The sequence below is a fragment of the Camellia sinensis genome, chromosome 1 (genome assembly GCF_055761805.1).
Source record: "Camellia sinensis isolate YWXY chromosome 1, ASM5576180v1, whole genome shotgun sequence".
In the NCBI taxonomy this organism is placed as follows: Eukaryota; Viridiplantae; Streptophyta; class Magnoliopsida; order Ericales; family Theaceae; genus Camellia; species Camellia sinensis.
In genome coordinates, this window is record NC_138961.1 from 13,647,448 (window position 1) to 13,673,637 (window position 26,190).

General features: G+C 41.0%; 1 protein-coding gene across 2 annotated transcripts in view; it reads left to right on the plus strand.

The window, feature by feature from the left end:
- Positions 1 to 14,256, plus strand: part of LOC114288875 (uncharacterized) — a 29,676-nt gene extending 15,420 nt beyond the window's left edge. For both annotated transcript variants that reach the window (XM_028232496.2, XM_082871975.1), the window contains one exon: positions 12,936 to 14,256. In XM_028232496.2, coding sequence (XP_028088297.2) covers positions 12,936 to 14,062 — 1,127 coding nt within the window. In that variant the 3' untranslated portion in view covers positions 14,063 to 14,256. The remainder of the gene's footprint in view (positions 1 to 12,935) is intronic.
- The last annotated feature ends 11,934 nt before the right edge of the window (positions 14,257 to 26,190 follow it).

The following is a 26,190-nucleotide window of genomic DNA, read 5'->3' on the forward strand; positions in this document are numbered from 1 at the left end:
TCAGAAGGGCGTCGTACATGGTTTGAGTGCCGAATTAATAAATGGGGACAGGTCATTGGAATGGCCGGTTAATGCGGAATGGTTGTCGAGTAGTGCAAAGGTCCATATGTGGTCATGTTGAGTAGCCTTCTGCAACGTTCGCTGCGACTAGATTGGGGTGCCGACATGCCGAGTTGTGTTGTAACAATGGGTAGCTTGGGGTGTAGTGATGCCGAGAAAGGTGGAAGAGCTGCTGAATAGCTCCATTGTTGGTTTGCCGAACAACCTTTGTTGGAATACTTGTGATTCTAATGTCAACATAGTTGTTGGCAAGACTTCTTTACGCATGCAACTTCTTCAGTTTTGCCAAGATTTTGGTCGGCATCAAGATGAGCCGTTCATGACAAATGCATTCCTATGTATACACATATATAGAGAGAAAGAGAGAGATTGCCTCAAATTAGCACAAATTAGGAAGTAAAAATCTTAATTTTTTTTTTATAATAACTCATGGCACTGTTTATGTCAGTTTCGTCTAGAGAGAGAAACAGGGAAGACTAACTTTTGTTTTTAACATAGGTACACATCTACGTTAGCAATCAACTGCAAGGTAAGTGTTGAGAAACAAAGAATAAATAAATAAATGGTAGACCATATGAATTTGGCCAAGCAATCTCGTTTGTAATGTCGAAAAGATGCTGTTACCGAGAAAAGTGTGAAACTCATTTTTAGAGCGAGAACATGAAAATGCTATAGTAAATTTAACTAATATGTGCCGGCTACTCTTTCAGAGAGAATGCCAAGATAGATATTAAACAAGAGTTTGGACCAAATCTATGAGCATAAATATATACATATATATCTGTATATATACGTATATGCATATAGACAGCAAGATTGAACTTCAAAGATAACTTTAAACAAAGAGGAAAAAGGCAGGATTAACCGTGGGTCTTGTTTCTAGTAACCGGGTAAGGATGATTTGAGTATCTTGAGTGTGGTGTTTATTATCTCCTTTGTTGAATTCTTGCAGACGATTCCCACAGACGGCGCCAATTGTGAGACCATGAAATATCTTCTCATATGGATTGTAGAGATCCAATGAAGAGATGAACTTTGTTCCTGTATATCTGCAATGATGAGCATGATCGGCGCCACCCAACCGGGGTTGCCTGCCGGAGACACTTCGATAGTGAAGTTAGTCATTTGATTGAAAGAATGAATGTATAAAAATGAAGAGTGTTTGTGTGCTGTGTGGAGTAGAGAGAGATGAGGCCTACCCCCTCTTCTAGATGCCCCCCTTTATATAGATGGGGGGTGTGATATTTGTTTGGGCTGGATTCATTGTAGGCCTTATTTGAGTTAACCCCAATAAGCTGATATATATTTTTTTCTGGCTCCCATAGTGTCTTTAAGCACTGTTTTTTGGTGTTAAAACTTAGTTATAGTTTGGCCCCTTTGGTTTATTACAATGACGGACACCAAAATTCAAGCAATCAGATGCAAACTCACTGGTGCCAATTATGTTTATTGGGCCAGTGTTATGATAATTTCCTTCTTGGTCAAAAAAATAGGGCTATGTTTCTAGTTCTATTCCTCGTCCATCGAATCCGAAACAAGAAGGATATCTAACTTCTTGTGATACTTGGGAGTGTGATAATGTCCAAATTTTGACCTGGTTTCATAATTCTGTGGATGACCGTATTGGAATGATGTTTTCTAAATACAGTACCGCCAAGGAGGTGTGGGACTATTTATTGGGTGTGTATTAGTAGTCCAACTTTGCCAAGCGGTATGAGTTGGAAACAACCGTTTAGAGTGCTCGTCAGTGGGATCAATCTATTCAGGAGATGACAGGTTTCTAAGATTAGTTGGCTCTCATGGACTAGACGCTTATGTTGAGTTTCGGGGGCAAGGTCGTTTAGTGCAGTTCTTAACAGCTCACTCCCCTCAGTATGAAGCTATTCGTGGTGGCATCCTTCATCGGTTTCCTCTCCCCTCTGTGGATGCTATTGCTCGTGAGCTTCTCTCCGAGGAAACCCGCCTTAAAACGGTCAGTCAGACTTTGCCTCCATCTCTCTTCTTGGCTCCTACTCAGCCTTCTCTGTTGTCAGCCTCACCATCTTATCAGCTTCAGGGCCATGCGAAGTCCAAGAAGTGGCTACTAGCTTCTGATGAGTGTGCTTTTTGCCATCAGAAGGGCCATTGGAAGAATAATTGTCCCAAGAAGGGCCGTCAGTCTGCACAGTCGTCTCAGTCACATTTCCGAGGTCCTACTCCAAGTACTTTTCGCCCTCCTGCTGCTTATACTGCATCTTCTCCGGCTTCTGATTCTGACTTGGCTTCCATAAGTGCCCAGATTGCCCAACTTCAGCATCTCTGGTCTATCTCTCAGTCATCTTCCTTTGCCTCTGCTCTCACCTCTCTACATTCAGGTTTGATTGGGTCTTCTTCAGATATTCCTTTGTCTGGCTTTTTGATTCTGGTGCCTCTCATCATATGACTCCTCACATTTCCTTACTCCAAAACTGTATCCCCCCTCCTGTTCCTATTATTATTAATACTGCTAATGGGTCTGGTATGTCTGTCCTATCTATTGGGTTTGTTTTACCCTCTGCCTTGTCTGCTGTTAGTATTTCCTCTGTTCTTTATGTTTCTCAACTGTCTGTTAGCTTGCTTTCTATTGGTCAGCTTGATGTTTCTAGTTTTGATGTTATTTTTTTTCTTCTGTCTGTTATGTGCAAGATCGGGTGTCCAAGAAGCAGATTGGGGCCAGCCGTAAAGTTGGAGATCTCTATGTGGTGGAAAGCCTACATCTTCCTCTGTCTACCTCCCCTGTTGCACTTTCATCTTTTCAATTAGATTCTCAGTCGAGTCAGTTTTATTTATGGCATTCTCGCTTAGGTCATTTGTCTGTTGACAGCTCGCGGTCTTTAGCTCAGTCAAGATTGTTAGGTAAAGTTTCTCCTAGTCAAATTAATGAGTGTCGAGGATATAAACTTGCTAAAATGACAGCTTTATCTTTTAATAATAGTACTTCTATTTCTGTTTTCCCTTTTTCTCTTGTCCATACTGATGTCTGGGGACATTCTCTTGCTCTTACTAAAGGGGGTTCTGCGTACTGTGTCATTTGTTGATGATTGTACCCGCTATACCTGGGTTTATCTTATGGCTCATAAATCTGGTTTCTACCAGATCTATCGTACCTTTCAGTCTATGATCACTACACAGTTTGGGGCAACAATTAAAATACTTCGGTCTGACTTGGGTAGGGAATACTTTAAAACTAAATTCTGTGAGTATTTGGCTAAATTGGGCACTGTTCACCAAACCTCCTGTACTGATACCCCTGCCCAAAATGGTCGTGCTAAGCGTAAACACCGTCATCTCCTTGAGACAGCTCGATCTCTTCTTCTCTCTGCCTCTGTTCCAGCACCATTCTGGGGCGAGGCAGTTCTTACCACTTCTTTCCTCCTTAATCGCGTGCCGACTCCCCTACTCTCCGGTCACTTCCCTAATAAGACTCTGTATTTCCAACCTCCCAATTATTCCCTCCTACGTGCCTTTGGGTCTGCTTGTTTTGTCCTTCTTCCCCGTAAAGATCGGACCAAACTCAGTGCCCGGTCTGTCTTGTGTGTCTTTTCGGGCTACAGTCTTACTTAGAAAGGCTACCACTGTTACGACTCTGTCTCTCGTCGCCTCTATGTCTCCCGTCATGTTGCATTTCTTGAATGTCTGTCTTACTTTTAGTTTCCCCCTCTCATTGCTCTCATTTCCACAGAGGATTTGGTTCACATTGACCAATATCCTTCTGCGGTCCCATCAGATGAGTATATCGCCACTGTTCCTCCTGAGGCCATTCCTACTTCTCCGTCTACGTCACCTATGGCTCTTTCTCTTTCGGCTGTTTCTTCCCTTCCATTGTTGGTTTATTCTCGTTGCAAGGCTCCCCCACCACCAGTTGTCTCTACTCCTATTGTTGTTCCTTCTGCTTTTGACAACTCTGATCCTGCTGCACACTGCTATCCTCGTGAGTGTCGTCCTCCAAACAAGTTGGGTTGGTCTAATACATGTTTTTCTGCTTCTTGTCGTACTTTTTTGTTTGTTATTCACTCTTTTTCAGAACCTTAGTCTTACAAGGAGGCTTGTCAGGATCCTCATTGGGTTCAAGTTATGGAGATCCTGACCAGTTCGACCGGTTTCGAATGCTAAAGAAAATGAGATTCAAGCTCGTTGGTGACAAGGACAAAGAGTACGTTCATCATGGGATAGAAGTTGTGGACCGGTTCTTCCCAGTTGATGTTTGGACAGACTACAAAGATACGCTGTTGGGAAATGTTGGAAGTATTCAGAAGGGTGCCATATATTTAGTGGCTGCCACTGTTAGTGGAAAAGAATGCAAAATTACTTTAAGGAGTCAAATGTACTTTAAGACGGTTTAGAATTATAATTTATGCTTTTTTATTTGTAATGTTCGGGTTTTGAATGGAGGTGGACGATATAAAAAAGTGTTGTTGAAGGTGTTTCGGCAAATGATTTTAGAGGCCCATCCGCCCAATCTTCCTCTACCTCGAAGGACCCTCAAGAACAGGCAAAACCGCCTGGGCCAGAAGAAGCCTCGGACGACACAATTACTTCTCCGGCAGAATAAGCTTCAAGGAGTACGATCAAGACGCCGTTTATAACGTCATAGACGACATCAAATACTCGGCAGTCCCTACTGAATTAATGAAGAATTTAGTAGGTTGCCAGAGAGACTTCCATGTATTTGTTAAATTCCAACTAGATCTCACTATTAGAGGAGGAATTTCATGTATTATATTAACTAATGAGGACAGTAGTTGGTTAGATGTAATGTCTCAAAAAATGAAAGAGTGGTTTGATGCTAATGTAACCACTGTCATGATTAATGAAAAATTTTATTAGTTTTATTTGTGAAACCACTTAAAGTTTTATTTACTTACTATATTTCCCTTATCATCAACTATTACATTTTGAGTCACATCACTATTTTTTACACTGATGATTATATTTCGTAAAATATTAAAAAATTCAGCGGGGTCCATAACGACTGATCCTCTACAATCAACTTCATCTTTGCTAACACCAACCTTCGAAATCGACGGACCAGGATCAACATCACTAGTATCATCACCACCTCTGCGTTCATGAATAACTGAACCACTTTCTCCAAAACCTCATAACAACAAATCTCTTCGCCTCTCCGGTAAACCCATAGACTTAGTCTGTGTCAGAATCGGAATGGGCTTCATTGGAGGACAATGCCAAACGTCAACATTATCATTAGTATATTATTTAGATAACACAACAATAGAGGGGGCCCTCATTTGCGAATCTTCTGGCATGTCACTCGTAGAATACTTCAGATACCCCTTCATTTTACAATATGTAATCTCCCTTTTAATAGTCGAATTTTCAAGTCGATACTTCACCATCCATGGCACCTATTTGTCGTTAATTGAACAATAACCATTCCCATAATAGACTAACTCGCATTGACAATCCACCGGGAAAATAAACTACGCCTGCAAACTGTCATTACCATCTAACCTCCGATCATAAATATTTATTCTAACCAACCCACTGGCATTAGGTGTGCAAAGAGGTGAATATTTTATCAATATTTTATTAACCTTAATACTTTTTTGTTTGTATCTTAACCTCAATTGAGAAAATAAATTAGGCAACGCAAGTTCAATACTACTGAAATCACTTGTTGAAACACCTTCAATAACACCAGTTTTTATATCGTCCACCTCCATTCAAAACCTGAACATTATAAATAAAAAAACGTAAATTATAATTCTAAACAGTCTTAAAGTACATTTGACTCCTTAAAGTAATTTTGCATTCTTTTCCACTAACAGTGGCGGCCACTAAATATATGGCACCTTTTTGAATACTTCTAACATTTTCCAACAGTGTATCTTTGTAGTCCGTCCAAATATCAACTGGGAAGAACCGGTCCACAACTTCTATCCCGTGACGAACGTACTCTTTGTCCTTGCCACCAACGAGCTTGAATCTCATTTTCTTTAGTGTCCAAAACCGGTCGGACTGGTCAGGATCAACAATCCAGGTCTCAGGATTACCCTCGCCAACTCCAATAAATATCTTGTCAGGTGTGGGGACGAAATCTGGCGGACTATTATCACTTATGAAGAAAGACAAAACGTGGTGGACCACAGTTTCGTCTTTAGCATCTTGTCCCAATTGAACATTCCCAATTAGGTAAATTACATTGACACCTCCTAAGGTTTATGTTTATTATAGTTCCCTTCCTCATCTTTTAGAAATTACATCCCTCTCCCTGAGGTTTAAAGTTTCATTACAGATTGCCCCCTGAGGTTTGAAGTTTCATAACAGTTCCCCCTCTCACCATAATGATCATCATACATAAAATTAAATTAACAGGGGAGTCAGTGTAATTTCCCAAATGTGAGGGGGGGAACTGTAATAAACATAAATCTCAAGGGGTGTCAGTGTGATTTATCCTTCCCAATTAATTTTATACCTTTAACTACAATCTTGTCTGATTGGCGGTCACATCTCTTATTACCCAGCTTAATATCATTAAGCAATCTCGCCACACCTTTATTATCAAATTTGACGTCCCTTAATTGTTCATCGTACAACTGCAACTTCCTTACTCCCCTTCTAGTCTTCTTAATATATTGGGAAATATTCTGAACGTACCATCGGCGAACATACGCCGCCTTAAAAGGTGCACGACCACGGTAACTCCGCTTATATCCGCTGGCCGCCGGTGTCCTTGACCTCCGACACGCAGGGGGGGTCCGATACTGGCTGCTTCCTATTCCTTCCATTTTTTATAAAACACTCCAAATCTTTTATCCTAAAAATTTTGCAGATTCTCTTACCTCTGCTAACCCTTTTGTTTAGACACCTTAGCTTTGATATATTTGCCCTCTGCTCCTCATACACCGGAACAAACTTCACCGGAGCTGACCGCCGGCTCTCTTCCCACAGTCCTATTTGTCATGTCAAAAAGCGATCTACACACATTTGAGTGAACTGCCTGTAATTCTTGGGATACTCTTCTAAGAAGTACAACATTGTATACCAAATAAATCAAAAAAAAAGACAAAGAAAAGGAGGGACGAAACAAGGTACCAGAAAACAACTTCACCACAATAGCTATCCTACTGCAAAAGCATATTCCTCTCTGCCATAAAATATTTTCTGGTACCAAATATATAGCAAAAATGGCCCACATGTAAGGATGAAGTTTCTCCATTCAAAATAATTCAAACACATTTATTTTCCCGCCTTTGCTTTATGTTTATCATTCTGTAAAAATATTTGCTTTACAGCCACGCAAACCACCAGAAAAGCGACACGTGTATAGCACTATCTGGCAAAGGAATCAAAAGTACTCACACCAAGGCCTGAGTGTGACTTCCTTTTAACCACATCCATACACGTGTCCATAAGTACATCAATGGACAGCTCAAATCAGCGGGAGGGGGGGCGCTAGTAATATTAATACAACGCCCTCCCAGTCACACCGCTCACACCATTCAACCAGGTTTTTTAACTAATAGGGAGGCCTTATATGGCTAGTGTGAGTTCACTATTTACTACAACAAAATGCCTCGCCAAGCCTCTTTCTGTTTTTATGCCACGAATGTTTTCCTCACCTACCCACAATGCCCATGCCCAAAAGACAACTCTTAGAACTCCTCTAATCCCTTCTCCAACTAGTCTGTTCGCAAGAGAGCTCCACGAAGATAGAAACCGTCACTTCCATGCCATGGTTCAATGCACGAAGAAGATCCAAACCTCCAACTCGAGATTTTTCGATCTCATTGGAACCAACGGCAAAATCTATCATCCAAATATAGAAAAACTCCACTAGCCAACAGCAAGTCGACAATATATATAGAAAGGGGGCAAGTTCGTTGAATGGGGAGAATTTTCATCTAAGGGGAAAGTCCTTCGAAAAATAGAGACGAACTCTGGAGAGGAATACTTGCAGAAGTAGAAACGGAGGAACAATTCTTTGCACTCTGTAAAGAAAGATGTCCCACCGATTACGTAACAAAATACCCCCAATTAAAAACATTTTCGAGAGATCATTACAAAAGACAGAGGCTCCCATATACTAGCCCCTTTAATTCATTTCCTTTCTTAAATGAAGAAGTAAAAAAATGGGCAGAAAATAATATTTTGTTTGTAAGTCGAAATTTCGTTCAATACGAGTTATGTCAAAATTGTTGTCTCTCCGTTTGGAGGGAAGACGATTTCCTTAGATTAGGGATACACAAAAATAATATCAACCATTTATATACTGACGAAGAACTCTCCTCCTCATCTGATAACAGGAACCAGAACAGAAGCCCATCCGCCCAGTCTCCCTCTACCTCGAAGGACCCTCAAGAACAGGCAAAACCGCCTGGGCCAGAAGCCTCGGACGACACAATTACTTTTCCGGCAGAATAAGCTTCAAGGACTACGATTAAGACGCCGTCCATAACGTCATAGACGACATCAAATACTCGACAGTCCCGACCGAATTAATGAAGAATTTAGTAGGTTGCCAGAGAGACTTTCATGTATTTGTTAAATTCCAACCAGATCTCACTATTAGATGAGGAATTCCATGTATTATATTAACTAATGGGGACAGTAATTGGTTAGATACAATGTCCCCAAAAATAAGAGAATGGTTTGATGTTAATGTAACCACTGCCATGATTAATGAAAAATTTTATTAGTTTTATTTATGAAACCACTTAAAGTTTTATTTACTTACTACATTTCCCTTATCATCAACTATTACATCTTGAGTCACATCACTATTTTTTATACTGATGATTACATTTCGTAAAGCATTAAAAAATTCAGCGGGGTCCATAACGACTGATCCTTTACGATCAACTTTCTCTTTACTAACACCAACCTCCGAAATCGACGGACCAGGATCAACATCACTAGTATCATCACCACCTCTGCGTACATCAATCTCGGACAAACTCAGACGACCTCTGCGCTCATGAATAACTGAACCACTTTCCCCAAAACCTCCTAATAACAAATATCTTTGCCTCTCCAGTAAACCCATAGACTTAGTCCGTGTCAGAATCGGAATGGGTTTCGTTGGAGGACAATGCCAAACATCAACATTATTATTAGTATATTTTTTAGATAACACAACAATAGAGGGGGCCCTCATTTGAGAATCTTTTGGCATATCAAAAATAATATCAAAATTGTTGTCTCTCCGTTTGGAGGGAAGACGACTTCCTTAGATTAGGGATACACAAAAATAATATCAACCATTTATATATTGACAAAGAACTCTCCTCCTTATCTGATAACAGGAACCAGGACAGAGGCCCATCCGTCCAGTCTCCCTCTACCTCGAAGGACCCTCAAGAACAGGCAAAACCGCCTGGGCCAGAAGCTTCGGACGACACAATTACTTCTCCGGCAGAATAAGCTTCAAGGACTACGATCAAGACGCTGACTATAACGTCATAGACGACATCAAATACTCGACAGTCCCTACCAAATTAATGAAGAATTTAGTAGGTTGCCAGAGAGACTTCTATGTATTTGTTAAATTCCAACCAGATCTCACTATTAGAGGAGGAATTCCATGTATTATATTAACTAATGGGGATAGTAGTTGGTTAGATGCAATGTCCCAAAAAATGAGAGAGTGGTTTGATGTTAATGTAACTACTGTCATGATTAATGAAAATTTTTATTAGTTTTATTTATGAAACCACTTAAAGTTTTATTTACTTACTACATTTCCCTTATCATCAACTATTACATCTTGAGTCACATCACTATTTTTTACATTGATGATTACATTTCGTAAAAAATTAGAAAATTCAGCGGAGTCCATAACGACTGATCCTCTACGATCAACTTCATCTTTGCTAACACCAACCTTCGAAATCGACCGACCAGGATCAACATCACTAGTATCATCACCATCTTTGCGTACATCAATCTTGAACAAACTCAGACGATCTCTGCGTTCATGAATAACTGAACCATTTTTCCTAAAACCTCATCTGCTTTACATAACACTAGTACTTGGGAGTTGGTTCCTTTGCCTGTTGGTAAGAATCTGGTTGGTTGCAAATGGGTCTACAAAGTCAAGACTCATTCTGATGGTTCTCTTGAGCGCTACAAAGCTCGTCTAGTTGCCAAAGGTTTCTCACAGGAGTGTGGTATTGATTATGAGGAGACCTTCGCTCTTGTTGCCAAGATGACTACTGTCCGTACTTTGATCTCTGCTGTTGTTGTTCATTCTTGGCCTCTTTATTAGATGGATGTTAAGAATGCTTTTCTCAATGGCCATCTCACTGAGAAGGTTTACATGCATCCTCCCCCTGCCCTTCACCATTCCTTTGGACAAGTTTGTCGCCTTCGGCGTGCTCTGTATGGTTTAAAGCAATTTCCTCGTGCTTGGTATGATCGTTTTCAGACTGCTGTTACTGAGCTTGGGTTTCATTCTTGTACCGAGGACTCTGCTTTATTTCTTCTCCGCACCTCTGCTGGATTTGTTGCGTTGTTACTGTTTGTGGATGATATGATCATCACTGGTTCTGACTTTTCTGTTATATCTGAGATTAAGCAGTATCTTTTCCACACCTTTGAAATGAAGGATTTGGGCCTATTGCGGTATTTCCTTGGTATTGAGGTTGCTTCTTCTCCCAAGGGCTACTTTCTCTCTCAGGCCAAGTATGCCAATGAGGTTATTCATCGTGCTAATTTTATTGACACTAAGATTTTTGATATCGCAATTGAGTTTAATGTAAAGTTTAACACTACTGATGGTGTTCTTCTGGACGATCCTACTCTATATCGAGAGCTCGTGGGTTGCTTATTAATGGTTACTCGTCCTGATCTTGCCTATGCTGTTCATGTGGTTAGCCAGTTTGTCTCTGCTCCTCGCTCCACACATTCCACCTTGGTTCAGATTCTTCACTATCTCCAAGGTACTATATTTCAAGGTTTACTGTTATTCTCTATTTCCTCTCTGGATTTAGTGGCCTATACTGATTCTGATTGGGCCGTGATGTTACTGATCGCAAATCCATGTCTGGTTTTTGTATGTTTCTTGGCGATTCCTTGATCTCTTGGAAAAGTAAGAAACAAACTGTTGTTGCTCGCTTTACTACCGAAGTTGAGTATCATGCTATGGCTCATGCTACTGCTGAAGTTATCTGGCTTCGTTGTCTTCTCTCTGACTTGGGCGTTCCTCAATCTTCTCCGACCTCTCTCTATTGTGACAATCGCAGTACTATTCAGATTGCTCACAATACTGTCTTCCATTAACGGACCAAACACATTGAGATTGATTGTCACTTTGTTCGACAACATCTGCAGTCTGGCTCTATCTCGCTTCCTTTTGTCTCCTCGGCTTTGCAACTTGCGGACTTCTTTACCAAGACTCACACTACCGCTCGGTTTCAGTTTCTTCTTAGCAAGCTTTTAGTGTTTTCTGCTAAAACACCTTGAGTTTGAGTGGGGGTGTGAGAATATATTGTGTATATTAGGAATTAGGCACGTATTAGGCAAGATTGTTGTATTGTGTATATATGGCATTGTGTGTATATATGGCATTGTGTATATTAGGAATTAGGCATGTATTAGGCAAGAGTATTGTATTTCCTTTTTTTAGTCATAGATTTGGGGCTATATAATGTAAACAAACAAATTGAAAATACAGACTTTATTCACAAATCTTACACATTCGACCATGGCACATGAAAAAATCCAAAACCATCTGAAGTTACTATTATGAGTACTTTAGTTTTAGAACACCAAAACTTTGGTTCTTTATGCATTATTGTGGCCTCAAAACCATATGCATTTCTTATATCCATGGAAACCATAAAACTCTACAATAAGACAAATCATAATCAGTCCTAAATGAGGAGCTTTTTGCACTGCCTACATCAGTTATTGGTAACAGAGCTCATATGAGGGTTCTTCACATTTCCGACAAGACTCTGTAAACTGTCCCGACATTGATTCCGGTTAGTTTCTACAAGGGTCCAGCAAGACTCCGTAAACTGTCACAACATTGTCTTCTATAACGGTCCGACATGACCCCATAAACTGTCTTCTACAACGGTCCGACATGACCCCATAAACTGTCTTCTACAACGGTCCGACATGACCCCATAAACTGTCTTTTACAAACGGTCCGACATGACCCCATAAACTGTTTTTCTACAACGGTCCGACATGACCCCATATACTGTCTTCTACAGCGGTCTGACACCGCCATCCAGTGTCCTCTACACCATTATGACACCACCATACAGTGTCCTCTACAACGTTATGACACCACCATTCAGTGTCTTCACCAACGGTCTGACACGACCATACAGTGTCTCCTATCCTTTTTTATTTTTATGTATTTTCTTGTTTTGTTACTCTCTCCAAACTCAAGTTGGTTAGTTTCTCTCCTCCTTGAGTTTGCGGGGGGCTGTTAGAATTTCCCATCTTTACCTTCACCTACTCCACTACACACTCCACTTCACCTACCTCCACTTCACCACACACTCCACTTCACCTAACCCACTATCACCTCCACTACACCTACTACCACATTTTCTTCTATATATAGATTGTATAGGAATTGTAATTTATCAATCTTGTAATCAATAAATCAATAATATACATCAATTTATTTTACAGTCCCACTTCCATTTCGTTCTAAATTTGGCCTACTTATTATCATTTTAGCATGTTTAACTTTATAAATTTACTTCATGCCACTGGTGCATTAATCAAGCTGCATTGTGTGTGGCCAAACAATCTTCATTGACTTGCCTTGTTTTATCTTCAGTATCTGTAGATGCCATATTTATATTTTGAGTAATACTTTTTGTGACATTGCTATGACAAGATTGGCTTCATGGTTTTTCTTTGTGCTAATCCAGAGAAAGAAATTTATCTTTCCGAAGAATTAGAGATATTGGTGGACAATCAAATTGAAGAGCGACGCAACACCATAACAAGTCTTCCTGAAGAACTGATCATTAACATCCTTTCAAGGCTTCCTGCTCAATTGCTTCACGAATCTGTGAGGTCTGTCTGCATGCGTTGGGAATATTTAGTTAATGATCCTTTTTTCATTGAGGCACACCTCCGACAAGCAAAGACGGGTATTTTCATTGAAGTTATCAGTTCTCCCGCGAATTTCTATTTCTTTGAGACAAAAGGTGGCGAGTTCAGTTTCAGTTTGACTTATTACAAACATGAATTTCCTGGAAGAATGATAGCCAGTTATGATGGTATTGCTTTGTTTATTGACCTAATCGATATTACAATTTTGTATGTCATGAATCCTGTTACCATGGAAAAAACAAGGCTTCCTTCTCTTGACGAGCCTCCGAATCCTCTGTACTATTCTAGCTGTATTGCACGTGGTCGTTCTACCAGGCAATACAAAGTAGTTCATTCCTATGAAGATCTCAGTAGAGAATACCATTGGGTTGTGTTGACAATTGGTATTGATAATTCGTGGAGAAGAATCAGTAGTGAGCAGACATTTATGCGTGGAGATATGGAGTTGGACAATTTTCCGGTTTCTGTTAGTGGGGTGATTTATTGGACCGACTATGATTTTGAAGAAGAGGATGGAATCGTTTACTTTCCTGCGATGGACGTGGATGATGAAACTATTCGCAAAGTCCCTATTCCACCAAGTGGATCGATAGAGCCTTGTGCTTATACGAAGATGGGAAATTATCTATCTGGTTTTGTAACAGCTCCACTCAGTTTGCAATTTGAAATATATGTTTTGAAAGACTGGCTCAGGGGAGAATGGGATAAAGTCTATGAGATCAACATCGATGCTCCTCGGGGCCTGTATTTCTACTTTCCTATTGGATGGCTGAACGATGATGAAATGCTTGTTTTAGAGGGCTTGACAATGGAGGGTGATATTTATATGGCTTATGATGTCAAGAAAAACGAGACCCGTGTTTTGGACTTAAGCATCTGTGGTCCTCGCTTCTACTCTCATGTTCACACCAACACCCTAGTTTCATATAGGATGCCGTGATGGTTCCTTGAGGTAAGTCCTTTCTTTTTTAGTGTGTGACAGTTATCGGATTGTGTTTGTGTTTCTTGTTATGACAAAAACTTCATTTGCCCCTTTGTTTTCCGTTATCGTTTGTCGTGCAAACTTGTTCTGAGATGTTGGGATTTTGATAGTTATATGACAATATGCTTATATTTGAGACTGGATTTTATAAAGCTTGGCTAGCTTTATTTGCATTGTCAATTTTTGGGCAACAATTGGTTGCATGAGTTGGCCTAAGCTATTATCTATATGATCTGTTGTGTTGTTCGCATCACCGTTCCTCTTTAAGAGGTGAAAAGGTTATTTTTGAAATTTTATTTTAAAAATGTGTTCTCAGCTGAATGAGATCATGGTAAACTTCATCAATTTGTAGGGATTGAAGCTCAATGTTTCATGGAGATCGCGTCACATTTTTTTATTTATTGCAACTATATTTTGATGTTGAATTTGGTATCTGATGGCAAATTTGCATTCAGAGTTGTGGATCCTGTTCACGTGTGAAGTTTAATGTGTCCATCATTAGGCCGAAAAGCTCGTGGCCCAGCCGATGCCCACCTGACTTGCTAGGCTTTTACCTGATTCGGGTCCTTATCTCGAGCGAGCTGGGTCAACTTAAATAAGGCTTGGGTTGGGCTGGGCATGTGCACAAGGGTTGAAGTCAGGCCCAGTCTATTGGCCCGTTAGAGGTAGTCTCCGGCTTAGCTTGTGAGCCTAGCAAAAAATAAGAGAAAATAAGAACGGAAAGAAAGCCCAAAAGGGACCCGAATCATGGACAGTGTCATATATAAATGGACATACAGCCTTTTTTTTTTTTTTTGGGAAAAACTTATTTAAAGCTTAAAAAGCAAATAATCTGAAAAACTGGTTTTTTATTTTTATTTTTATTTTTTATATCAAGTACTTTAACTTCTTAAAATATTATTGCTTAAACTAAATAAATTGCAAATTAATTTTGTCAAATAAAAATTTCAATGAAAAATTGGCACTCACAAGAAGAATGAAAATAGAGCAATTTTATCCATTGCTGTCAACGATAGTGATATGATTATGTCATGTGAATGTCATGAATTCACAGTTATTGATTTGTATGGAGTCCACGTAAATCCTATACAGATTTGTGATTAAAATGAGTTTGGAACATTGTTTCAATGAACACAATATTCAATCCTGTGTCACCATTTGGAAATGAGGTTATTATGCATAACTCTACTGGCTGTTTTGGTAAGATGGCTTTTAGCCACTTTTTTAGGTTAGTAGCAGAAGTTAAAAATTAGTTTTTTTGGTCTTTTTTTTGCATTTGAGAAGTTGGGTTTTAACCAACGGTGAAATTATAATTCTATCTCTTATGAATTAAAATGTGTTACATGAGTAAAATTATAAATATTTTAAATAAATGGGGATAGTTTAGTTATTTTATTATGATTTGATATATAAATAAATATTAATAAAAAAGGTCAAATGTAATTTTTTATCAACTTCTTAAATCATTTATCTAAAACAGTCAAAAGCTTAATTAAAAATTAAAAAATTATTTTTTACCATCTTTTCAAAATAAGCCACTATATTTCCATGTAATTATGCTTAAAGGTAATCACTATTGCATAGAAAAACCCAAAAGTCATTTAACATGTTTTTTATTATATGCTTTTCAAAAACATGTGGTTTTACTTCTATTGTAATTTTTTAATCAAAGGTGATCATATAATACACAAACAAACTCAAATCCAATTGGCTGAAACACTGAAAAGCCAAGCAAGAGCAAGAGATATCAAAGGCCTCAACCCTTTACCAGGCTCCGCTATGCGTGACCGCATCAGATTTCTGCTCTGGAAACGTGACGAGTCAAAATAACCTTATCCAAAACTTTGTTGGCGGCTCTATTTTCCTAATTGGGGTACACGCGTCGGTCAAAATATTGGCCACGTGGGTAGAAAACTTAAAGTAGGAAACTTCCCATGCTGGTTCGATACATTTTCTAGAAAAAGAAAATATTTGTTGGGGGCGGCTTTTCCATAATAGAGATATTTTTGAGTGATTTTTTTTGAATGATTGAAATTCAATTTTATAAAAGTTGTATTTTAAAAAATGAGTTAAAAATTACTTCATAACTTTTAATTTATTTTTTTTTCTCATAAAAAATTAAAAAAAAAAGTTAAAAAGTAATTTTTAACCATCTTTCTAAAATATCTCATAATAATGTGGGTGTTTAGGAAGTGAGTTTTTTTGTAAGTTTTTTTAGTTGTAGGATAATATTGGAGAAATTTTTTTTTGTGTTTGGGAAGATAGTTGAGTTTTTTTGTGGTTAGATGTGATATTTGTGAGAGAAAAAGTAAAATAATTATGGGGTTTGATGTGATATTTTGTTTGGATTTTTTATTTTTTTTATTTTTGTAAAACATTTGTCTTGTAGTGAAAAAAAAATAAAAAAAAAAACCCCTAAAAACTAGGTTCCCAAACACCCCCATTGGGTGGAGAGTATAATAGTATTAATAATAATTTTAAGAACAACAATGATACATCCCACTAATTTGGAAGCACTAATGGACCACTAATGAGGTGGAAATTCAAAAAAAAAAAAAGAAAAAAAAAAACTTAAGGCCAAAATATCACATCAGTCAGTGGGACCCACTCTCTGGAACTCCTTTAGTGCTCCCAATTTAGAACTCCCAAACATTTTTCTTTTAAGAAATATCTCAATCAAGGATGGATTTGGGCATCATTTGACACATTATTTTAGTAATTTTTTGACTTTATACGAAAAGATATATAGAAAAGTAAACAGAGTGATATGACAATTTATATTGACCTTTTGACTAAAACAAAAGGTTGTCAAATGAAACCTTAGAGGGGGAACAGAGAGAGCCATCAGGCCCTTACAATGTGAGTGTTTGGGAAGTTGTTATTTTAATAGGTTTTTTAAGTTTTTGATTATTTTAAGAGGTTAAAATTTTTGTGTGGGGATATATTTTCTGAGCACCAACACGTGGCCAAGGTGACGCCGAGGTGCCAGCCGAGGTGCCATGTGTCGTGGTCTTAACGCCGAGATGATCTCGGCTAAGCCGAGGTTATCTCCGAAGATATCGGAATCTGGGATAAGTAGATAAGGGACAAGAGTCCTAGATTAAGGAAGGACTTCAGTCTGAATAAGGATAAAGTTCTTAAGGAGTTTATCTTTATCTATTGAAGAGTCCATGATAAGCACTGAGCAGAAGTCCATTGAAGCTAGGCTTCTATTGGGACTAAGATTGAGTTAACTATAAAAGAGAGGCACCCCTATGAGTTTAAAGTATGTAATTTATATTCTGAATAGTGAGTTAAGCACTTGATTTATCTTTGAGAGATAACTGACTTGATCGTCGGAGTGGCCCCGAGTGGACGAACCACCACCGGAATCTCTTCTTTCTGTTACAGGTCAATCAGGCGCCATTTATTCTGCTAGTACTCTCCAGCTGAATACTGAGTTGACAGTGTGGTCAGAAATTCACTCATACAATTTGGCGCCGTCTGTGGGAAAGAAAGGAGAATAGATGGCCAGCGACGGACAGAAGGATAAGGTTGGGGGCGAAATCCCTACTGGGAACGATAAACACGTTGACCCAAACGTGGAGGAAGATGGTTGCAATGAAGAGACTCAGAACCAAAATCACGGTAAGGAAGACGTCGACCAGGAGGGTAACGTACCACAGAAGTCGGACCGAAGCAGGTATTACAATGAGAACGACCTCCAGGTATGGAATGATAGATGCCTGCGAAGGGACGAAGAGGTAAAAGAGATGGCAAACAAATTGGCTGACTTGCAATCGGTCGTCAATTTTATGATGCAAAACAACGTCATGCAGCCATCATTCCCGCTGCAGGACACGTCGGTTCCAGCGGCCAATGCCCAGAAGGGAGAGCAGAAAACAATATCTATAGCCCCCCAGCACACCAGGAGCAAAAGACACTCTCATTGGCCTTCAAGGGAGGTCGGGCGAGGAGAGTTGAGGAGGGAAGAATTTCGAAGGACACATCGCACCAAGGAGGCAGACCCTAAAGAACATCGGCATGTTCAAAGGCAGGCACTGTACTTCGACACAACTCATGAAGAAAGGTCGAAGAGGGCTCACAATGAAGCTGAAAGTAGTGCACCAAAAAGATTGAAATCAGGAGATAGCCGAGCTCCTGGGCGGACAAAGGAAGACTTGAGAGATTACCTCAAGAAGAAGCAACAAGATGCCGAGGTAACCTCTCCTGTTAAGCCGAAAACACCATTTTCGGCAGAGTTTGACAAATTTGAGGCCCTAAAAAGATTCAGCATGCCGAGGTTCCATATATACGACGGAAAGTCAGACCCCAACTTTCACGTCGGATTATACCTGAACTCGATGGCACTATACACTGGGAACGAGCCGTTACTCTGCAAGATGTTCCCCTCATCATTCGAGGAGATTGCATCAGATTGGTTTCACAAATTGCCAAAGGGAAGTGTGAAGACCTGGGAAGGCCTGGCTGAGATGTTTGTGGCCAGGTTCGTGACCAAAAAACTACAGCCATTAAGGGTAGATGCTTTGATGGCTTTGAGAATCAGCAAGGATGAAGGCCTTAGGGCCTACGCAAAAAGGTACCGTGAGGTGTTCAACCGAATACCCGAGTGCAACCAAGAGGTGACGGTCGTATCTTTCAAGAACGGCCTAAAAGATAATTGTCCACTACGAAAGTCTTTGGCAAAGACATTGCCAAAAAGCATAGAAGAGCTCATGGCCAGAATTGAGAAGTATGCTAGAGCCGAGGAAGACACATCGGGAACTAAAGAGACAAAGCAAGAGAAAGGAAACGGCTCGCCAAAGCGAGGCCGAGGTAACAATGGATCCAACAAGCAATAGATAGGACTGAGGGCTGCACAGGCAGTCATAACTGTGTTCCGAATCCCAATTCACAAAGTCTTGAATAAAATCCGATCCCAGCCCTATTTCAGAACGCCAGCTAGGATGCCAGGAGAATTCATGGGAAGAAGCCTTGGTAAGCATTGTGCTTACCATAATGAGGATGGGCACCTGACTCAGGGTTGCAGAGCCCTGAAGACACACCTAGAAGACCTGGTGAGGCAAGGCTACTTGAGGGACCTTATAGATGAGGCCAGGACAAGGGAAGAGCAGGCAAGATTGCCTCAAGCACTAGCAGCTCCACCCCTCCAGCACAACAACCGCAGGCTGGAGGACCTCAGGTAATTAATGCAATTCACTCGAAGGTCAACGAAAACGAAATACGGGGGGAGACCTAGAAGGTAAAGCACTTGCAGCACGTGCACCAGGTCGGGGAGAAACGACATCGGGCTGATGAGTACTAGGGACCAGTAGTGTTCTTTACTGAAGCTGACCTTGAGATGGTACAACATCCACATAACGATACCTTGGTAGTATCCCTCCAAGTTGGGGAGTGCCAAGTGAAGCGCATCCTGATTGACCAAGGCAGCTCTTGCGACATCATGTATGTCAGATGTTACAAGGAGCTTGGCCTTCACCTAGACGATATGGAGCAATCCAATGGCTCAATGGTCGGGTTCAATGGAACGCTGACATGGCCACTGGGAGCAACAAGCTTGGAGGTACAGGCTGGCACCAGGAAGATAAAGACAGAGTTCACCATAATCGACACACCCTCCCCTTACAATGCTATCTTGGGAAGGCCATGGTTGCATGCAATGAGGGATGTTCCCTCAACATTGCATCAACTATTGCGGTTCCCAACAGAGCATGGGATAGAGGAGGTCAGAAGAGATCAGCTACAAACAAAAAACTGCTCCATGGCAGCAATGAAATCTACTTGCAGCATACGAGAGCCAGAAATGACAGAGATCGAAGACGATGACGTGAAGGTCCTAGATGACGTCGGCAAGGAGCTAGCAGAGAAGAGTGAAGAAGCATTGAAGAAAATCCTCGTCTAGTAGGGAGATGACGAACACTTCTTCCTTCTCGGCTCGAGCTTAGCCGAAGAAGAGGAAAAAGAGTTGGGGACCTTCTTGAGAGAAAACATTGAGGTGTTTGCCTGGACGCCTTACGAAATGCATGGCATTGACCCCGAGGTCACTTGCCATAAACTGAACGTAGACAGGTTAGCCAAACCTGTAATCCAACGAGCAAGAAGATCTACATTGATGCACGTTGAAGCAGTGGAAGAGGAAGTAGACTGGCTTCTGGAAGCTAAAGCCATTCGAGAGGTAGATTACCCGACATGGCTATCAAATACAGTGGTGGTAAAGAAAAAGAACGGTAAATGGAGTGTTTGCGTGGACTTTACCAGCCTAAACAAGGCCTGTCCCAAAGACAGTTTTTCTTTACCCAAGATCGACCAACTGGTGGATGCCACTTCAGGGCATGGAAGGATGAGCTTCCTGGATGCCTATAGGGGATACCATCAGATAGCCATGTACCCTCCAGATGAAGAGAAGACTGCGTTTATCACCCCAAAAGGGCTGTATTGCTACCGAGTGATGCCTTTTGGGTTGAAAAACGCAGGAGCAACTTACCAAAGATTGGTAACCAAGATGTTCAGGCACCTGATTGGCCGAACAGTGGAAGTTTATATCGATGATATGGTCGTGAAGACCAAGGAACCTGAAGGTCATTTAGCCGACCTAAAAGAAGTCTTTAACATCCTTAAAACATATCGGCTCCGACTTAATGCGTCAAAGTGTGCATTTGAAGTCTGATCTGGTAAGTTCTTGGGATACCTGGTTACCAGAAAGGGCATTGAGGCCAGCCCAGATCAGATCAAGGCCATCCTAGAGTTGAAGAGCTTGAAGTAAACAAAACAGGTGCAGATGCTGACTGAAAGGGCTGCAGCCCTGAATAGGTTCATAAGCAAAAGCTCAGACAAGTGCAAACCTTTTTTCAACTTAGTGAAGAAAGCCACAGACTTCTTATGGACCGAGGAGTGTGAAGCCGCTTTAGCCGACTTAAAAAAGTATTTGACCACAGCTCGAGTTCTTTCAAATCCAGAACCTGGAGAGGAACTGTTCCTGTACTTGGTAGTTTCGGAACATGGGGTAAGCGCAGTGGTAATCCGAGAAGAAAAAGGGGAACAAAGGGTTGTTTACTACATGAGCAAAACCCTGGCTGACGCAGAAACCAGGTACTTAACCTTAGAGAAGTTGGCGCTGGCTTTAGTAATGGCTTCAAAGAAGCTGAACCATTACTTTCAAGCCCATAAAATTATGGTGCTAACTGAACACTCTTTGAAGTCCTTGTTGCAGCAAGAAGATCTGACAGGCAGAATAGCCAGATGAGCAGTGGCCTTGGGCCAGTATGACCTGGAATTCAGACCTAGAACAGCAATCAAAGGCCAAGTTTTGGCCGACTTCGTGGCCGAGTTCACACCAGAATCCATCGTACATCGGGCTCCGTTGAGCCGAGGTGAACGATGTCCAAACAAGCAAGGAGGAGTCCAGCCGAGGGCAACGGAACAAAGGATGGAGGAAAAACTAAGACCCTGCAGCATTTACATCGGCGACTCCTTTCGACTGTTTGTCGACGGGAGTTTAAACCGACAAGGAGCGGGGGCAAAAGTAGTATTGGTATCTTCAGATGGACAGATATTAGAACAGTCCATTCGTTTGGGGTTCAAGGCCTCAAACAATGAAGCAGAGTATGAAGCACTGATTGCAGGGCTGAAACTGGCAGTAACAGTAGAAGCAGATGAGGTAATAGTCTTCTGTAACTCTCAGCTTATAGTCAACCAGACAACAAGCGAGTTCACAACCCGAGATGAACGTATGTCGGTATATGCAAAGGAAGTAGGCAGGTTGGTGGCCTTGTTTCAGAATTGCTTATTACAGCAGGTTAACCGAGATGACAACAGTCACGGTGATGCCCTGGCCAACCTGGCTAGTGCAATACAACCTGGAAAGGCAAGGACAATAATGGTCGACTACTTGTCGGGCCCAAGCATCGAACCACTAACCACAGAGCGTGAAGCATTGTGTGTGAACATGGGACCAAGCTGGATGGACGCAATAATAACATTTCTGAAAGAAGAAAAACTGCCAAGTGATCACAAAGAGGCACACAAGATCAGATCGAAGTCGGCAAGATTCAGTCTGACAGCAGAGGGTCATCTTTACAAAAGATCCTTCATTGGACCCCTTTTGAGGTGTGTACATCCTCTACAAGTTGAAGATTTTCTGTACGAAATACATGAAGGAATATGCGGAAGCCACGCAGGGGGCAGATCACTCACCCATAGGGCCATTACCCAAGGGTATTGGTGGCCCTACATGCAGAAAGATGCAGAAGCCTATGTCAAGAAGTGTGAAAAGTGCCAAAGGTTTGCACCACTGATACACCAACCAACAGCAGAACTGAACCCAGTATCCAGTCCTTAGCCGTTTGCCCAATGGGGCATGGATCTTGTTGGAAAATTGCCCCAAGCAACTGGGCAAAGGAAGTACCTGCTGGTAGCAACAGATTACTTCACCAAATGGATAGAATCTGAACCCCTTGCCAAGATCTGAGATATGGACGTGAAGAACTTCATATAGAAAAACATCATCACCAGATTTGGGATTCCAAGAGCAATAGTTGCCGACAATGGAACACAATTTGACAGTAAGCTAATCAAGAGCTTATGTGCAAAATTCAAGATCAAGAATTATTTTTCAACCCCAAGCTTTCCTCAAAGCAATGGACAAGCAGAAGCATCCAACAAAGTTATCTTGGATGGGATAAAGAAGAGGCTGTAGGCAGCAAAAGGAAAGTGTGTAGACGAACTGCCAAGTGTATTCTGGGCATATCGGACTACACCGAGAAGATCAACTGGGGAATCCCCATTTGCCATGGCTTATGGCACAGAAGCAGTCATTCCTCTAGAAGTTAGCATCCCAGGAATCAGAACCCAAGGAGTAGAGAATGGGACCAATGAGGTATTATTAGCCTGAGATCTGGATCTGATAGAAAAAAGAAAGGAGAAAGCTGCAATTCAGCTAGCGGCCTACCAGTAGCAGCTTGCCAGGGCTTACAATAAGAAGGTCAACCCAAGGGAGTTTCAAATCGGCGACCTCATCTTGAGAAAGGTTGTTGGCAACAAGAAGGATCCCAGAGAGGGCATGCTTGGCCCAAATTGAGAGGGACCCTATAGAATCATCTCGGTACTTGGCAATGGGGCATATTGGCTTGAAGATAATGAGGGTAAAGAGTTGCCAAGGCCTTGGAATACTTGCAATCTGAAATTTTTCTATCATTAGATTATGATGTTCTTTGTTATTAGTCGAAGTAACAAATAAAATTCTAGCTTGATTTTTCACACTTGTGACTGATAAGATAGTTGATAATGTTTCTAGAATACATGCATAATGAGAACTCAAGTGGAACTTAAGTTCACATTAGGGGGCAGAAAATTAGAAAATGGTTCTTGGCAAGATAGAATATACAAGCTAAAATTAGTTTAACACTTGTTGAAATTTGTAAAAATTTACAAGTTGAAATTAAACTAAGGTTATGTCTAACACTTGTTGAAATTTGTGAAAAATTTACAAGTTGAAGTTAGGCCGAGGTCATGTTTAACACTTGTTGAAATTTGTAAAAAATTTACAAGTTGAAGTTAGGCCGAGATCATGTTTAACAATTGTTGAAATTTGTGAGAAATTTACAAGTTGAAGTTAAACTAAGGTTATGTCTAACACTTGTTGAAATTTGTGAAAAATTTACAAGTTGAAGTTAGATCGAGATCATGTTTAACACTTGTTGAAATTTGTGAGAAATTTACAATTTGAAGTTAAACTAAGGTTATATCTAACATTTGTTGAAATTTGTGAAAAATTTACATGTTGAAGTTAGACCAAGATCATATTTAACATTTGTTGAAATTTGTGAGAAATTTACAAGTTGAAGTTAAACTAAGGTTATGTCTAACACTTGTTGAAATTTGTGAAAAATTTATAAGTTGAAGTTAAACCGAGATCATGACAAACACTTGTTGAAATTTATGAAAAATTTACGAGTAAAAACCAAGGTTGTATTAAAGTGAGCACTTATTTACTTGCCGATGTAAACCGTCAGTATGTATAACCGAGGTATCTAACCCTGAGAATATTACACAGTTCAGGTGTACATTAAAGATATGTAGAAATATTCTAAGTATAGGAGCATACAAGCATTGGAAAGAGAGAGTTATATTTATATTCAAAAGAAGGCACATCGGCCACATGAAGTACTTGTATTGTTCCAAAAAAAGAAAAAGTACAAAGTACAGAACAAAGAAAAAGAAACATCAAATCAAGATTCTTCAGCACCACTAGCAGGTTGGGTCTGAAGCTCGGGAGACTGCTGAGAAGACATGTCGGCCACCTTTTCAACTGCTAGCTCGGCGTCTATTTCCTGGAGGGTTTGGTCGAGGCTCTTATCGGCAACAGGCGCGTCCAACGTTGCCTTCTCAAGAGTAGCTTCTTTGGGAACCTCCTCACCCTCCTCATCTTGAGTCAAGTCTAGGACTTGCTCATTTTGAGCAAGGGACTTGGCCCCAACAGCTTCCTTTGACTTCCTCACCAAAACTTCCTCCTCAGACTTAGAATCGTTGTTGGATTGGCTTGGAGTTGGGGGGAATGGCAGAGGAAGGACGTTGGTGTTCCTAAGGGGGGAGTCATCGGGGATTTCAAGCTTTTTCAGTAAAGTCATCCAACCAAGGGTGAAACCCTTGTTGCATGCTTGCTTTACCTGTTTCTCGTAATCCGCCGTGGCATCGGCCACCCCCTCATTGTATCCCTTCTCATCGGCGGCCTTGAGCTCGGCGTCTTTGGTGGCCAAGGCGTCTTGGAGTTCCTTTTGGGCCTTGGCTGTCTTATCCTCGGCCTCTTTCTTCTGGGCCTCAAGGACCTTGTTTATGGCCTCAGCAGCATCTGCTTTTTCTTTGGCGTCGTCTTTGGCTTTGACAGGGGCCTCGGTCTGATCTGCTAGAGTCTTCATTTTTTACTGCAAGTTTTTGTTGGTCTGCTGCAGACTAGTAGCCTCCCTAGTCTTATCGGCCAACGCCTTCTTTGTCTCAAAAGATTGCATTGAGAAGGAATGGACGTGCTGGATTGCCTGAAGAAAAATGGATAGAGCAGAAGTTATTAGAAAATTTTCTAAGTATCAAAAAGAAAGAAAAGTACCAAGTGTGAAGACTTACTTGGACAAAATGCTGGAGCATTAGAGCAAAATTTTCATACTCGCTCATCTCGGCATTTCGGTCAAGGTCGCCAGGAAGAAGCAGAGCGGTACTAAGAGCGACACCGACATTAACGTCGTCAGCACTATCGCCAACTTTGACCGGCCTATCCTCCAAAGTAATGGATGGAGCCCAGGGGGTATCATATTTCATGGAACCCGAGGTTGTTGCAGATTTGGACCTCGGCCTCTTTGACAGAGTGGGTTCGGATGGTTGGGCCTCGGCGGGCCTCTTCTCGGCAGCAGAAGGGGCTTTCTTGCTCGAAGCCAATTTGGAAATTGGCAAGGTGTCCTCAATATCAACCTGAGTCACCGTTGCCTTTGGCTAAGCCTTCTTTATCCGTTTTTGTTTCGGCTTTGGCTGAGTTAGTGCTGGTTGAGCATCAACTAAGTCAGAAATATTGGCCAAAAGATCCTTAGCAACTGTTTTTTGGCGGCCCATCTTAACAGCAAAAGCAGTTCGGCGTAGTCGATGGCGCTGACACAGAGGGATCAGATATGGAGCCGAGGTTGACGGTTGCTCTACTGGATCAGAGGTCAATCCTTGATCTGACCGAGATGTGGAAGCAGCCTGAGGAGATGTGGCAGAATGTGGAGATTGACTCTTCTTCTTCTTCTTTGGAACGTCGGGAAGAACCGACTTATAGGTAGGAATGAAATTGAGCAGCAGGGCGGCTCTGCGCTTATAGACTGGGAAATCCAAAAGCTTCTTCAAGTCTTTGCTGGGGAAGAAAGACTGGCGAAAGCCCTTTGGTGGCTGAGGGAGAAGTGCAAAAAGAATAGCACGGACATTAGAACAAAGTATTGAAGACTTTAAAAAACAAGTAAGTATAAACACTGGGCTCTTACCATTACCCTCTATAAAAACTGTTCAAGGAAGAGGGTAGAGGTGGAGGTCCTCATCTGGAGCAAACTCCCAATTCCCCGAGGTAA